Below are 16,997 nucleotides of genomic sequence, written 5' to 3'. Positions count from 1 at the left end.
GTACTAATTGTTCTAACAGAAAATAAGTATATTACTCACCCCTCCCAGCTCCCCTGCTGCTCCGGTCTCCATGATGTGTGCTCTGAAAATCTGCACAGCGGGCACGATATAGTAATGCCAGAGCTACGACGCACAGTTAGATTGATGGAGGAGTGAGCTAATGGCATTCAGGTTGAAAGTGAGAGCCACACCGCTAACAATAAGCTCTCATATAGTTCCATTGATGGAAAAATGTTACATTTAGGCTGTGTGCCCACGTAAGCGTTTTTTTTGCGTTTAAGCGTTTTTACCGGAAAAAATCGCTTAAAAGAAGCATCCCATTCATTTTGATGCATTTTGCACTTTTTGTGCATATTGATGCGTTTTTTTCTGCAAAAAAAACGCTTTGCGGTAAAAAAACGCAGCATGCTCATTAATTTTGCGGAAAACTGCACGTTTTTAGCTATTTTCTATGTGCCTGGGGACGCGCGGAAAAAACGCATCAAAAACGCACGGAAAAAAACAGCCCGTTTTCTGGGAAGGAGTCCGGTTTTCATGCAGAAATTTTCTTGCATACGTGGGCACATAGCCTTATGGATGCACGTGCACATATAGATGGCTAGATGATCATACTAATAGATTCCCTTTAAGAAGTTTATGGGGTGGTGCGGCAAAGCTAGACACAGATGATGAATGTATGGTTTAAGGCAGCGGTAGCACCGTACACAGTGATGAGGCAGTGACCCGCAAGGTTCAAACATAAGTCTCTTTAATGTGTTATCTTCCCACAGAAAAGGTTCCAATCCACGCCTCCTTTATATTGCAGTCACTACACACGCAAGTCCTCCTCTGACTAGTTCCCGTGAGTGTCCTGCACTGCTATATCACAGTCTCTACTCACAGCCGTACACAGACCTGTCGGCAGCTGGTCCTTCCTTCGGGCACAGGACTGTCTACCTCCGGTTCACCTCTGGGCAGAAGACCTGTCCACATCCGTGACCAGTCATCGTGGACAGCAGCACCACTATATATGCTGTGGGTTGCCAGGCAATGACACACCTGAGACTCACTAAGCACTCACTCAGTCTGAACTCACTAACCCTTTCCTGCAGGGCTTTTATCACAGAAACCTGTGGCTTTCAATCACATGGAAAACCTTGGTCCGGAATGGAACAGACTGCACAAATTACTATCCTGCAGTCTGCTTCAAACACAACATCCAGAGCAGGTTTCCGTACCTCTGCCTTGGACACTAACATGTCCAAGACAACACTTACTTTTATTATCAGTCTGCATTGCAGTCACAGCTACGCCCGTGACTGCCATGCACACCTATGGTCTTCATATGCCTCCGTGCATATCCTGGGGAGAGTACATACTTTAAAAGCCGCCAGTGTCTCTCACCACCAGCTACCCTGGATTGACTGGTCTCAGCCTACATGCGCTTATTGGGAGTCGATTTCTTAATGACCCCAAAGTTCTTCTTCAGCAGTGATAAATTGCATTTTTAAGTACGGTCTGGAAGTGCATTGGGGATTGAAGATGCACTTACAGCGCCTCAGCCTCCGCTGTATTCCCTATCTAGTAGAACTCTCCCTTGGCTCATTGACAGGTCAGTGGTTGGTGTACCAGAGAAAACAACTTGTCATCAGCCAAGGGAGAGTGCTGCTAGTTTTGGAACACAGGGGAGCGTGAGGAGCTGTAAGTGCATCATTTCTGCCCAGTGCACTTCCAGAATGAACTTCAAAATGTGATTTCTCACTTCTAGAGTAGCACTTTGAGGTCATAAAGACATCGACAAGCTTATATTTTATAATGATACACAGTCAAATTAATGGAGGGAGGGAGGTAAAGATTGCTGACAGGTTAATTTAAATCTAATTTGTATGAATAATTTCGATATAACATTAGCTTTTTTTTATCTGCAAAATGTTTATTCCCATTTTATCTATAGACTTCTTTTACACAATGTAAGAGTTTGGAAAACAAAATATTAGCAAAAAATGTCCACAAAGAAATTCCTTTCCTGAAATTACAGATGACGAAGGAAACAGTTGATCCTATGACTAAGGCGCGTTTCACAATAAGGTTTGTGAGCAATAATTAAGCCTCCTTTATAAAGGTCCATGTATCCTGGAAGCAGTTGTTTTGCATTTTTTTCACATTTCCACAGTATCCAGATAAGGCTTCCACTGATTTGTACATGTGGCTTTCTTTTATTGGTTATGTGTGACCTTTGTACACATATCCAATTTATTAGTTTTATTAGTACAATCTGATAACAGAAGGTTCGTTTTACTCCACATTAATGCTTAAAGTCTTTAAAGACTTAATATGTGACAACTACAGGAGGCTTTCTTTAACCAGTTGTTAATGATATCAAATTCTGGAATCGGGGACTCTATATTATGCTTCTAAAATCCAAATTTTTATTTCATCATGGAGAAATTTCAGCAGAGGAGCAATGTGTCAGGTCCATATCTAACACATTGCTCCTCTGCCAAAGTTTTTTAATGATGAAATAAAGATTTGGATTTTAGAATGGTGAGTGCCATCCTTCTTATTTTTTTCATATGGACATTGGATTTGTTTTTTTCGGATTGAGCACCCGTTCTTTTGGGCATGGCAGGGAAAGGTCAGAGAGGCCCGGCGCCTGCACACTGCAGTACTTGGCTGTGCCCTCAACAGGGAAGATCAGTATGCCTGGCAGGAGCGCGGCACGAAGCAAGCAGGATGATGACATTGCATGAAGATGGGAAGCGCCGGACCCAGGACCTGCTACACCCATTGGACGGGACCGCCCCCCAGGTTGATAAAACTTATTTTTCTTTTCTTTCAGGTCAGACCGGGGGCTTATCTACAGCATTACAGATGGCCAAAGATGGCCATTCCAGTGGTTTAATTGTTGAAGCCTATGACTGGCTGCAGTGGTCAGCCAATAGCCAATAACATCCTGCTCCAGTCACCTGCACACTCCTACCTGAGCCTTCATCATTGGTGAGAATAGAGTCTAAAATGGCATGCATGGCGTAATTCCATAGTCTGATCATATTTCTGCAGTATGAATTTTACTCTCTTACCTTTCCATTAGTCCACTGCACAAGAATCGGTTTCTGAAGGATAGCTAAGTTACTTTCTCCAAGTAGTTTAGCATCATTGGTGTCAGTAAAAATATTCTGACCTTGTGGGCGTATGTGTATATTTTCTACTTTAATATTTTTCATCTATAATAAAAAGAAACAACTTAATAAGAATTGTTAGACAAACTACATAATGGAAATAATCGGTCAGTCAAATAACCAGGAGTTGTTCTGCAGTACCGGGAGTGGCCAATAAGGCTGCTGCTGGACCTGGTAACAATGGATCAGTGGGAGTGCCTGGGGATGGACCATCCTAAGGACCACCCATTTGGTTTATTATCTTACATGGTATCCAAACTGACTAAGGGAAATCTAGAAAACTCTATAGTTTCTAGCATTGGCTCATTGCCTATCACAGCTCATAATGGAGCACCTACTGTTGGACTTGTTTTCATAAACGTGGCATTAAGAAGGGCTGAAAACGCGCAGTCAGTGGTTCATGTGTACAAATACCGCAATCTTGATGAGTTGGTCATCTTTGTTGGTTGGGTTTCGCCATATCAAGTTGACTTCCACGTCTGACAATATCTTGTAGCCCACGCTGTCCTCTAGGGATCCTCTTGGTTTATCGATCAGCACTTCCGTAGAGTGGGCATATTTATATACCTTGTCATTGTTTAGCCTTGGACCCGCTGTATGTACTGCATCAAAAAGAGTAAAAAACTGCCATTATAAAACATGCATTTACTGCTCTGTCACTCCATTCTGCTCAGTCCAACTAATGTTTCCATCCATACAATTAACATACAACGACAGGACCCGTATCGACCCGTTCCAAGGATATTTTTCATAGACTAATTGTTGAGTAAGGAAAAACTGTGCATTCAACCACTATATTACAATGCAAACAGAAGGCCAAGAAGCAGTAATGGAATCCAACATTTACATCCATGCACACGGGAAATATGGTTTTATTGTAACTTTTAGTGGAACGTAACGTAAATCCATGCTTAATGTATGCTATCATCAGAAAATTACATTGTTTAAATCACGTTTTTGTGTTACGTGTATTTTTTTTGTTTTTATTTTTTCACATATTTATGATTTTTTATTAAACAGCATAATTAATAATCTTGCAATTTTCACAGTGGCCACTGAGTTTTATTTAGACTCTAACCTCTGTCCTTTCAGAAAGAGTTTTCAGCAGGCTCTTTATCATCAGAGGAAGGTTTAAAATAACAGGTAACACCTGTGTACACAGCTACCACCAATCAAAATAGGCAATATCACAGCACTTCCTGCGCCCTTTCCCTTCACACGCTTTGCACACGCTCATTAGATGCTTCAATACAAAAGATTGAGTCTGTTCATTGTGGCTAATGTTCATTGTGGCTAATGTTCATATGCATTTTCTGAAACAAAAGGAAGTTAGAGTCTGAAAACGCCTCAGTGGCCAATGTGAAAAATACAAGATTTCATTTTTTTTTTTTTAATACAGATGGTTGAAAAGACAAAATGAAAAAAATCTATATACTTAACATCAAAACCCGATTAAAAGCATATCTACATGTTCACGAAAAATGATTATAGTGCAGGACTAATCATTCTATTATTGATTTCTGACAATGAAATATGGCTTGTCCTTTTTCTTGTGAAGGTGTAGTATTTTTTTTACTCTTCCTCTACTACCCTGTGCAGGAAGTTGTTTTTTTAATCCATATGGTTTCAGAGATATGGGCCTTTTTATGTAGTGCTAATTGTTATGGTCTTTACAAATAGGGTGTAGCTCAGATGATTCTTTGACGGTGGATTTTTTATCCTGCTCTGTATTACCCTGTGAGACCCACTTAGTAAGGCTGGTTTCACACTTGCGTTTTTTTGCGCTGCGTTTTTGCGCATAAATGCACATGCGTTTTTTCCCTATACTTATCATGGGTGCGCATAGTCATGCGTTTGTATGCGCATACGTTTTTTTGTAGTGTGCGCCCGGGCACACAAAATGCATCCTGTTGCATTTTTTGTGCGCCCGACCTGTCTCAAAAAAAAGGATGCGCACGCAATGCGCACGAAATTCACCCAAAAACACATTATAGTCTATGGGTGCGCTGACATGCACATGGTCATGCGCACGTCAGCGCAAAAATACGCATGCGCAAAAAAACAAGAAAATGCATAAAAACGCATGATGCGTTTTTTATGTGCGTTTGCACTGAGCACGCAGCGAGGTGCAAAAAAAACGCAAGTGTGAAAGTAGCTTAAAGACCATAAAAATTAGCTCTAAATAAAAAAAATACCATGTTTCTGGAACCTTATGGCAGATTGAAAAAAAAACACTAATATTGGCTACTTTTGACATAGTGTCAGGTCGTCTTTCAACAATAGGTCATTCTCTAATGATAGCTTTTCTTTAAAATATTTGTATATACCATAAGGCCCCTCTCTAATTCTAGACCACTTCTTCTAAAGACAAACTGCTAATGATTAGACTTGTGCCTCCTGCATGGACCAAGAGCATTGGTCACTAATATTCTCAGTGGTCGATTACTTATTTACATTAAAGAGATTGTAGATTTGGATAATCCCTTTTTTAAAGCTTTACATGATGATAGGCCAATCAAGTGTTCTGATGGTGGAACCCTCAGTGATCAGCTTGACAGGTAATATCAAAATGTTCAGTATATACTAGGTTATATAGATAGATCATAGGTATTTATCTTCAGATATGGGTATAAATAAAACTGGAAAATAATATTGCAATTTTAGGCCTTAGGCCGGGGTCACACTAGCGAGGAATACGGACGAGTGAGAGGCGTTAAAAGCATGCATTACACACGGACCAATGATTCTCTATGGGGCAGCTCCCATCAGCCGTATATTTCTCGTCCATATTCTACGGTCCGTGCCAATCGCAGCATGCTGCGATTGTCAGCGTACTACGCCCGTAATACGCCAATGCAAGTCTATGGGTGCGCAAAAAATACGGATTACACACAGACAACACATGTGACTTGCGAGAAATACGCACCCGGTGTCTTTTAGCAAAGCCGGCAATTCAGTGCGCTATACAGTAAACTCACACTGACAGTTCTAATAAAGAAACGAAAGAATAGATATAGACACATAGAATACATATATATATATATATATATATATATATATATGCATTCTATGTGTCTATATCTATTCTTTGGTTTCTGTTAGAAACCCTGTCATAGGGCTCCATTATATGTCCATTTTCCAAGCCTGCGAGAACATCTCGCCATACGGATGCCATACGGATTACATACGGATGCTGACATGCGCAAAATACGTGACCACACCTTGCTTACGGATGACATACGGAGAACTATTTAGGGGTCATTCATCCGTATTACGCATGTAAAATACTGACCATATTTTGCGTCGGTTAGTGTGACCCCGGCCTTAGACAAAATACTAATCGTAGCTTTGTGGCTTTCTTGTCCTCTGACCTCTATCAAAACAGCTTTATCTCAAAACATATTGGTGTTGGTCCATCAAGACACCAGTGTTGATGAGGGAGCACGGTGGAGTAATAGGTGCCAGGTTCTGTTACCGCGGACGGTCAGGTAAGGAAAATCTCCAGAAGTGGACCCTCTGGATCGTGGCACCGAGGAGACCACGGTTGAGCCGCCAGTTGGAGCCGACCCCTATACAGGGATCATTAGGAGCAGGACCAGGGGTTCAGGTACCACGATAGCCGGTACCGAGAGGGGCGGCTCAGAACAGACTGGAGTAGGACCACGGGACTGTAGAAGACAGGACCAGAGTAGGATTGTAGGATTGGAGCACAGATGGCAGGTCGGAGCAGGAACACCGGAGTAGGACTGCGGGAGTAGAGCACAGACAGCAGGATGGAGCAGGAACATGGAAGGCAGGACTGGAGTAGGACTGCAGGACTGGAGTACAGATGGTAGGACAGGACAGGAACACCGGAGTAGGACTGCGAGACTGGAGCACAGACAGCAGGAACACGGAAGGCATGAATGGAGTACAGATTGCAGGATGGGACAGGAACACCGGAGTAGGAGTGCGGGACTGGGGCACAGACAGCAGGATGGAGTAGGAACATGGAAGGCTGGACTGCAGGAGACAAGCGAGTGTACGATGGAACAGGGGCCCAGTGTGCTAACAAACATGAAGATCAGGCTCCTCCATCAAAGGAGGGCGGCCTGATATACCCCTGCCTGGTCTGCCATTGTTCCGATGGGGCTTCCAGGTCAGGAGGGAGGCGCGGGACCGGAGGCCGGGTGAGTATACAGCGGGGCATGACAGGTTCATTGAGAGGTGCCTCGCCATAAATCAAGACCTAGACAAGTGGGAGGTGCCTTGTCCCACCCTCTCTCCGCCCATTTCAGCGGAGGGAGCCGAATTTAGGAGAAAATGACAATCACAACATTTTTTCACAACTCTGTGTTGCGCAAAAGTTTTGTGACTTTTCAAAGTGTTTATTCAGATTTCTGGCATAAATGCTTTGCTGAATCGTGGCCATTATCTCTCTTTGAACTAATAAAATAGAGTATAGATTTCATGACACTCTGGACAACAAATGGTTAAAACCTATCGCTTTTCCTTTTCTCTGCACTGGCTGGGCAAGGGTGGGCTTGGTTGTTCAAGGGTAAGAATGGCTGGTGTTGTGTTGACATCACCTCTATTTTCCCATTTTAGTTCTCTAGTTTCAATTTCAGTATATACTCGAGTATAAGCCGATCCAAGTATAAGCCAAGACACGTAATATTGCCACGGAAAACTGGGTAAGCTTATAGACTTGAGTATAAGCCGGGTATGCATTGTCCCCTCATTCCTGTCCTGGTATGTGTGGCTCCCACTGTTGCACGCATGGCTCCCCTATCCTCCCCCTTGTATACATGGCTCGGCGTCCCCCCCCCGTCCTCCCCTTGTATACATGGCTTGGCATCCTCCCCTGTCCTTCATCTTGTGTTCATGACTCGGCGTCCTCCCCGTCCTCTTCATTGTATACATGGCTTGGCGTCCTCCCCCTTGTATACATGGCTCAGCGTACTCCCGATGTGGAGACTCATACTGTAGAGTGGCTTGTAAAAGTTTGGGCACCCCTGGTCTAAATTACTGTTGTTGTGAACAGTTAAGCAAGTTGAAGATAAAATGATCTCTAAAAGGGCTAAAGTTGAAGATGACGTTATTCCTTTGTATTTTAGGCAAAAAAATAAAGATATTGTCATTTTTTACATTTTAAAATTTGCAAAAAGGAAAATAAGCTTATGGGCACCCTGCATGGTTAGTACCTAGTAGCACTCCCTGGTGAAAGTATCACAGCTTGTAAATGGTTTTTGTAGCCAGCCAAGAGTCTTTCAATTCTTGTTCTGAGGGATTTTCATCCATTCTTCATTGGAAAATTCTTCTAATTCTTTGAGATTCTTGGTTCGTCTTGCATGCACTGCTGGTTTGAGGTCTAGCCACAGATTTTCAATGATGTTCAGATCAGGGGACTGTGAAGGCTACTGTAAAACCTTCAGCTTGTGACTTTTGAGGTAGTCTATTGTGGATTTTGATGTGTGTTTAGGATCATTATCCATTTTTAGAAGCCATCCTTTTTTCATCTTCATCTTTTTTACAGATGGTGTTATGTTTGCATCAAGAATTTGTTGAAATTTAATTGACTCAATTTTTACCTTTAAAAGGTGAAATGTTCAAAGTGACATTGGCTGAAAAACAACGCCAAACCTATCTATGTCATTTTGCATCTACAGATGTGCACCAGAGCACCTGTGTGCTATGATCTATCAAAGGGGATCATGTGACATGTCACGTGATACATTGCATACCTGGGTGGGCCCCACACCTTCTAAACTCCCTGGGGGCCTGGCTACTGTTAATCTGCCCCTGCTTGCATCCAGCAATGTGTGGTAGGGGCCGGGATAGGGGGGAGGACCACTGCTTACCAGACGAGGCAAAGACGAGACGGAGACAGCTTCCACTTGTAACAGTTCCGGATTAGTCGTCCTCCTGACGACCACCAAACACGCACCGCAGCTTCTTTACACCACCGTATCGCCAGGCCCGGGTACCTATTCTATTCTACAGCTACAGTCGCAGTAATGCACCTCGCGGATCTTTCACTGGGGGCTGTCCTAGACCAATCTACCCCCAGCACTTCACCTGCCCGAGGTCGTCTTCCAATCGGTACCCCCGGGGCCTCGTCTGTCCTGCGGTCTGTCGGGTCAGGGTCTCCCCATGGCTGTCTCTTCTCCTTGCCTGTCCTGCGGTTTGTCGGGTCAGAGCCACCCCCCTGACTGTCTCTCCATTGTCCGTCCCCTGGCCGAGCTCTTCTCTCTTTCCAGTCTTCTTCTGAGCTCCTCCCGGGACTAGACTCCCCTCGAGCCCCGCCTTCTTCTATTTATCCCCTCTCTCACAGGGGAATTTCCCACCCGGGCTCCAATCTCCCCTGTACAAACTGTCCCCTCCTACTGCCAGTCACGTCTGTCCGTCAAGTCACCTTCCCCACAAATGTAATGCCTGAACGCGTTAGCTCATGCATGAAAGGCTGAGATCATAAATCACGATCACGAGTTCGCATTTTTACTGCGAGCGTTGTCAGTGCTAAAAGCGGACAGTACTTAGACCAATGTTATTTAGTTGGGTTGTTCAGATGACTGTTTTTTTTATATTTTACATGGATTGAATTTTTGAAAATAATTCCTGCATGCACTAGTCTTCTGTATTTCAGAAGAGACTCTCCTATTCAAGTGTATAGGTGCAAAATTTCATATGAATCAACTATATAGCATCCGATTTATATGGATACATCGCCATTATTATCATAGAAGACTGTGTTTGGTCTTGTAAATTCTATTTACAGCAGATGTATAATAATGAATGCCATATACATTCGGATGGCATACAGATGACAATATAGGTGAATAATTGTCCATTTCTTTCCGGATGAAAATCAGACAATTTTTTATAGGGCTGGGTGAGCTTAGCCAAACACAGATAAAGGAGTTGTCTTAAACTCCCCATCAGAATGAACTCACTGACAGATTCTTAGTTAACTCATTCTGCAGCTAGCAAATGATAGTGCAACACATCTATAGAAGGAAAATGGTGCAAAATATTTCATTAAATCCAATTTCAAAAAAATTTTTTTAGCTCAAGATGCACACATTAAAGTTAGAAAGAAAAATATTCCTTAAGGTAAAATGCGTATTTATGGAGTCTTCAGTTTGTCATTGAATTGCGTTTCCTAAATTGTAATATTAGAGGAAAATACATTTCAATGCTATAGTTGGAGATGTCGCTTTCAAGTTGAGAATATTTACTGATCACTAATTGCATAAGTATGTGTGGTCTATAATTAAGTCATGTCATAGAATCCTGCATATCTTTGTAATGCATGCACAAGCAAGTGTCTCGGGCTTAGTCAGTGACATGCTAAGTATGCATATCTGTCACCTGCCCAGCATACTCTTATGTTATACATTCAGGATACTTTATAAGGCATGTTGACAGAGAACCTTTTGGAAGCAATAAATTATTTTTATTTACCTTTATAATTTCCCATTTTATATATCGTTGTGACAGTGCTAACTTACGTTGCTTTGACACTGATTGAATTTCGCATTCAGTGAATGGTGGCAATCAGGAAAGCAATAGGCTCCAATTATGTTTGACAGGAGTGAATGGGAAAGTTTTTCTTTTTAACAGCTGTCAATATATCAGGAGTCAGCCCGCCTGCTCTGTAGAGGTGAGGACTGGTTGGTCTTACACGTCAGCTATAAATATACCAACAACAATGTACCTGAATTCATAAGTTAAATTTCCATTATGTACATGTTTGGCATATTCACAGAGTATGCCATAAATGTATGTTAAATGCGGGTCCCTGCATCTATTTGAAGAATGTGATCCAGTTGTGTGCTGAAAGGATTTCAATGTTCGGGATTGCCATTTATTAATTTACTAGATTATGGCCCGATGCTATCGCATCGGGAGGATGCGATAGCATCACACCTCTTGCCATGTTAACCCTCAACACACACACTCCTCAACACACACTCCTCTCACCTTTCACCATCTCCACTCACTCTTTCACTCCACATACGACCCCTTCTCTCACTCCGTCTCTCATACTCACGCCGTCATCGCCGCTGCTCCACGATCCCCGACATCTTCTTCCGCCGGTGCCATCCTGGATCCAGACGTTGTCCACGCCGGCGACATGTTCTTGCGGCGACGCCATCTTGAGTATCGTGAAATCCCGCGATAGTCAAGATAGCGTCGCCGGAAGAACATGTTGCCGGCGTGGACGACGTCGGGATCCAAAATGGCGTCGGCGAAATCTCGCGAGTTTTCGCCGACGCCATTTTGGATCCCGACGTCGTCCTCGCCGGTGACATGTTCTTGCGGCGACGCCATCTTGACTATCGCGGGATTTCGCCGATCCAAAATGGCGTCGCCGCAAGAACATGTCGCCGGCGTGGACGACATCGGGATCCAAAATGGCGTCGGCGTAATCTCGCGAGATTTCGCCGACGCCATCTTTTTGGATCCCGAGTCGTCCACGCCAGTGACATGTTCTTGCGGCGACGACATCTTGAATCTCGCGGGATTTCACGAAATCCAAGATGGCGTCGCCGCAAGAACATGTCGGCGGTCTGGAGAACGTCTGGATCCAGGATCGCGGTGGCGGAGGAAGATGTCGGGGCAGCGACGATGATGGTGTGAGTATGAGAAACGGAGTGAGAGAAAGAAACGTATGTGGAGTGAAAGAGTGAGTGGATGTGAGTGGAGGTGAAAGGTGAGAGGAGTGTGTGTTGAGGCGGTGTGGTGTGTTGAGGGTTAACATGTGCGTGTGTGTGGTGACGTCACCGGTTACAACTGGACGGAAGTTGTTACAACCGGAAGCTGCTTAGGGCATTTATTATTATAGATGATGAGGAAGAAGCCGTCTGTTGTTGGCGGTGATGGCGTGTAGAGGCTTCTTCAGCCAATGTAATAGATTTAGAGTTAGGGGATTCGTGTGTGAGACGACGGCGTTTATAAGCCTTAATCTTGTCAAGTCGATGCTGTTTTTCCTCAGGAGTCTCATTAGCACGGCGTTGTTTTTGTCGTAGTGCTAAAGCTGCTTTCCTTTCACTGGCATTGGCATACTGTGCATCGGTATTGAATGGTGGCATTGATAGGGCAGAAACAGATTGCTGATTAGTTATGTCAGTGAACGGCATATGGGATGAAGTGTAGCAGTAAATTGTTCCACATGCTGATGTGGAAGCATCCTGTTGTGAGTCTAATAATAATGATGAGGAAGAGGCCGTCTGTTGTCGGCGGTGACGGCGTGCAGAGGCTTCTTCAGCCAATCTTATGGATTTAGAGTTAGGGGATTCGTGTGTGAGGCGACGGCGTTTATAAGCCTTAATCTTCTCAAGGCGATGGTGTTTTTCCTCAGGAGTCTCATTAGCACGGCGTTGTTTTTGTCGTAGTGCTAAAGCTGCTTTCCTTTCACTGGCATTGGCATACTTTTTGTTATGACTCATGTTGGCACAGGTAAAGGAGTCTATTTGGCAGTTATCTGGCAGTGAAGAAGGCGTCCTGGAGTATTGTAGAGTAAACAGATACTAATTGACCCTGTAATTGCCCAGCAGTAGTTATGAAGTGGTAGTGGCAAATTGGCCCTGTAGTTAGACACCGGCAGAGGAGCAAGGCAGCAGTAGTTATGGCGGTAGAGGCAAATTGGCCCTGTAATTAGACACCGCCAGAGGAGCAAGGCAGCAGTAGTTATGGCGGTAGAGGCAAATTGGCCCTGTAATTAGACACCGGCAGAGGAGCAAGGCAGCAGTAGTTATGGCGGTAGAGGCAAATTGGCCCTGTAATTAGACACAGGCAGTGAACAGTCAGAGGAGCAAGGCAGCAGTACTTATGGCGGTAGAGGCAAATTGGCCCTGTAATTAGACACCGGCAGAGGAGCAAGGCAGCAGTAGTTATGGCGGTATAGGCAAATTGGCCCTGTAATTAGACACCAGCAGAGGAGCAATGCAGCAGTAGTTATGACGGTAGAGGCAAATTGATCCTGTAATTAGACACCGGCAGAGGAGCAAGGCAGCAGTAGTTATGGCGGTAGAGGCAAATTGATCCTGTAATTAGACACCAGCAGAGGAGCAAGGCAGCAGTAGTTATGGTGGTATTGGCAAATTGGCCCTGTAATTAGACACCAGCAGAGGAGCAATGCAGCAGTAGTTATGGCGGTAGAGGCAAATTGATCCTGTAATTAGACACCGGCAGAGGAGCAAGGCAGCAGTAGTTATGGCAGTAGAGGCAAATTAGCCCTGTAATTAGACACCGGCAGAGGAGCAAGGCAGCAGTAGTTATGGCGGTAGAGGCAAATTGATCCTGTAATTAGACACCGGCAGAGGAGCAATGCAGCAGTAGTTATGGCGGTAGAGGCAAATTAGCCCTGTAATTAGACACCGGCAGAGGAGCAATGCAGCAGTAGTTATGGCGGTATAGGCAAATTGGCCCTGTAATTAGACACCGGCAGAGGAGCAAGGCAGCAGTAGTTATGGCGGTAGAGGCAAATTAGCCCTGTAATTAGACACCGGCAGAGGAGCAAGGCAGCAGTAGTTATGGCGGTATAGGCAAATTAGCCCTGTAATTAGACACCGGCAGAGTAGCAAGGTAGCAATAGTTATGGCAGTATAGGCAAATTGGCCCTGTAATTAGACACCGGCAGTAAACAGGCATAGGACCAAGGCAGCAGTAGTTATGGCGGTATAGGCAAATTGGCCCTGTAATTAGACACCGGCAGAGGAGCAATGCAGCAGTAGTTATGGCGGTATAGGCAAATTGGCCCTGTAATTAGACACCGGCAGAGGAGCAAGGCAGCAGTAGTTATGGCGGTAGAGGCAAATTAGCCCTGTAATTAGACACCGGCAGAGGAGCAAGGCAGCAGTAGTTATGGCGGTATAGGCAAATTAGCCCTGTAATTAGACACCGGCAGAGGAGCAAGGCAGCAGTAGTTATGGCGGTATAGGCAAATTAGCCCTGTAATTAGACACCGGCAGAGGAGCAAGGCAGCAGTAGTTATGGCGGTAGAGGCAAATTAGCCCTGTAATTAGACACCGGCAGAGGAGCAAGGCAGCAGTAGTTATGGCGGTAGAGGCAAATTAGCCCTGTAATTAGACACCGGCAGAGGAGCAATGCAGCAGTAGTTATGGCGGTATAGGCAAATTAGCCCTGTAATTAGACACCGGGAGAGGAGCAAGGCAGCAGTAGTTATGGCGGTAGAGGCAAATTAGCCCTGTAATTAGACACCGGCAGAGTAGCAAGGCAGCAGTAGTTATGGCGGTAGAGGCAAATTGGCCCTGTAATTAGACACCGGCAGAGGAGCAATGCAGCAGTAGTTATGGCGGTATAGGCAAATTAGCCCTGTAATTAGACACCGGCAGAGGAGCAAGGCAGCAGTAGTTATGGCGGTAGAGGCAAATTAGCCCTGTAATTAGACACCGGCAGAGTAGCAAGGCAGCAGTAGTTATGGCGGTAGAGGCAAATTAGCCCTGTAATTAGACACCGGCAGAGGAGCAAGGCAGCAGTAGTTATGGCGGTAGAGGCAAATTAGCCCTGTAATTAGACACCGGCAGAGGAGCAAGGCAGCAGTAGTTATGGCGGTAGAGGCAAATTAGCCCTGTAATTAGACACCGGCAGAGGAGCAAGGCAGCAGTAGTTATGGCGGTAGAGGCAAATTAGCCCTGTAATTAGACACCGGCAGAGTAGCAAGGCAGCAGTAGTTATGGCGGTAGAGGCAAATTGGCCCTGTAATTAGACACCAGCAGAGGAGCAATGCAGCAGTAGTTATGGCGGTATAGGCAAATTAGCCCTGTAATTAGACACCGGCAGAGGAGCAAGGCAGCAGTAGTTATGGCGGTAGAGGCAAATTAGCCCTGTAATTAGACACCGGCAGAGGAGCAAGGCAGCAGTAGTTATGGCGGTAGAGGCAAATTAGCCCTGTAATTAGACACCGGCAGAGGAGCAATGCAGCAGTAGTTATGGCGGTATAGGCAAATTAGCCCTGTAATTAGACACCGGCAGAGGAGCAAGGCAGCAGTAGTTATGGCGGTAGAGGCAAATTAGCCCTGTAATTAGACACCGGCAGAGTAGCAAGGCAGCAGTAGTTATGGCGGTAGAGGCAAATTGGCCCTGTAATTAGACACCGGCAGAGGAGCAATGCAGCAGTAGTTATGGCGGTATAGGCAAATTAGCCCTGTAATTAGACACCGGCAGAGGAGCAAGGCAGCAGTAGTTATGGCGGTAGAGGCAAATTAGCCCTGTAATTAGACACCGGCAGAGTAGCAAGGCAGCAGTAGTTATGGCGGTATAGGCAAATTAGCCCTGTAATTAGACACCGGCAGAGGAGCAAGGCAGCAGTAGTTATGGCGGTAGAGGCAAATTGGCCCTGTAATTAGACACCGGCAGAGGAGCAAGGCAGCAGTAGTTATGGTGGTAGAGGCAAATTAGCCCTGTAATTAGACACCGGCAGAGTAGCAAGGCAGCAGTAGTTATGGCGATAGAGGCAAATTGGCCCTGTAATTAGACACCGGCAGAGTAGCAAGGTAGCAATAGTTATGGCAGTATAGGCAAATTGGCCCTGTAATTAGACACCGGCAGTAAACAGGCATAGGACCAAGGCAGCAGTAGTTATGGTGGTACAGGCAATGCCAAGCGTCCGCACAGCAAGTCGGCGTGAGGTAAATGACGCAATTTCACGAATGCAAGATGGCGTCGGTGAAATCTCGCGAGATTTCGCCGACGTCGTTAAGGCTGTGTGCACACGCTGCGGATTAGGTGCGGATTCATCCGCGCGGATTTTGTAAAATCCGCAGGTGAAACCGCAGGTCAAAAGACCTGCGGTTTTACCTGCGGATTGCTCTGCGGTTTTGCCCTGCGGTTTTTCATCTCCTCAATAGAGGAGATGGCAAACCGCAGGAGAATCCGCAGAAAGAATTGACATGTTCCCATAGGGAATCATGGTACTGTACACCGCAGCAATTTTTGCTGCGGAACCGCAGCAAAATCCGCAGCGTGTGCACACAGCCTCACACCTCTTGCCATGTTAACCCTCAACACACCACACCGCCTCAACACACACTCCTCTCACCTTTCACCTCCACTCATGTCCACTCACTCTTTCACTCCACATACGTTCCTTTCTCTCACTCCGTTTCTCATACTCACACCGTCATCGTCGCTGCCCCGACATCTTCCTCCGCCGCCGCGATCCAGGATCCAGACGTTCTCCAGGCCGCCGACATGTTCTTGCGGGACGCCATCTTGAATTTCGTGAAGTCCCGCGATATTCAAGATGGCGTCGCCGCAACAACATGTTGCTGGCATGGGCGACATCGGGATCCAAAATGGCGTCGGCGTAATCTCGCGAGATTTCGCCGACGCCATCTTTTTGGATCCCGATGTCGGCGGCCTGGAGAACGTCTGGATCCTGGATCGCGGCGGCGGAGGAAGATGTTGGGGCAGCGACGATGACGGTGTGAGTATGAGAAACGGAGTGAGAGAAAGGAACGTATGTGGAGTGAAAGAGTGAGTGGACATGAGTGGAGGTGAAAGGTGAGAGGAGTGTGTGTTGAGACGGTGTGGTGTGTTGAGGGTTAACGTGCGTGTGTGTGTGGTGACGTCACCGGTTACAACTGGACGGAAGTTGTTACAACCGGAAGCTGGTTAGGGCATTTATTATTATAGATATGAGAATTCTGACCATCTCTCTGCTGGCAGCAGCATGCCACTGGGCCTCGTTTTTTATGTACGACCTATTGGTGGGGTTCACAAAGCATGAAAAGGCTATAAGAAGATAGCTAAGCATTTTCAAGTTGCCCTTTCCTCAGTTTGAAATGTAATTAAGAAATGGCAGTTAACAGAAACAGTGGAGGTCAAGATAAG

The 16,997-nt window shown here is 45.4% G+C and overlaps 1 protein-coding gene across 2 annotated transcripts in view; it reads right to left on the bottom strand.

The window, feature by feature from the left end:
* The window catches only part of MTTP (microsomal triglyceride transfer protein), a 133,380-nt gene that overhangs the window by 68,721 nt on the left and 47,662 nt on the right, over positions 1-16,997 (bottom strand). Inside the window, exons 2-3 of one of the 2 annotated variants that reach the window (XM_073589639.1) lie at positions 3,573-3,760; positions 3,060-3,203 (exon numbers count right to left, since the gene is read on the bottom strand). In XM_073589639.1, the coding sequence (XP_073445740.1) occupies positions 3,060-3,203; positions 3,573-3,760 (332 nt within the window). Of the gene's footprint in view, positions 1-894; positions 1,043-3,059; positions 3,204-3,572; positions 3,761-16,997 lie in introns of those variants that run through there. The other variant, XM_073589648.1, reaches the window with a different exon arrangement.

This window comes from Dendrobates tinctorius, unplaced genomic scaffold (genome assembly GCF_039654945.1).
Source record: "Dendrobates tinctorius isolate UK_male_01 unplaced genomic scaffold, ASM3965494v1 ptg000011l, whole genome shotgun sequence".
Classification (NCBI taxonomy): domain Eukaryota; kingdom Metazoa; phylum Chordata; class Amphibia; order Anura; family Dendrobatidae; genus Dendrobates; species Dendrobates tinctorius.
Note: the sequence above shows the minus strand (reverse complement) of the source record. Positions and strands in the feature narration are given on the sequence as shown.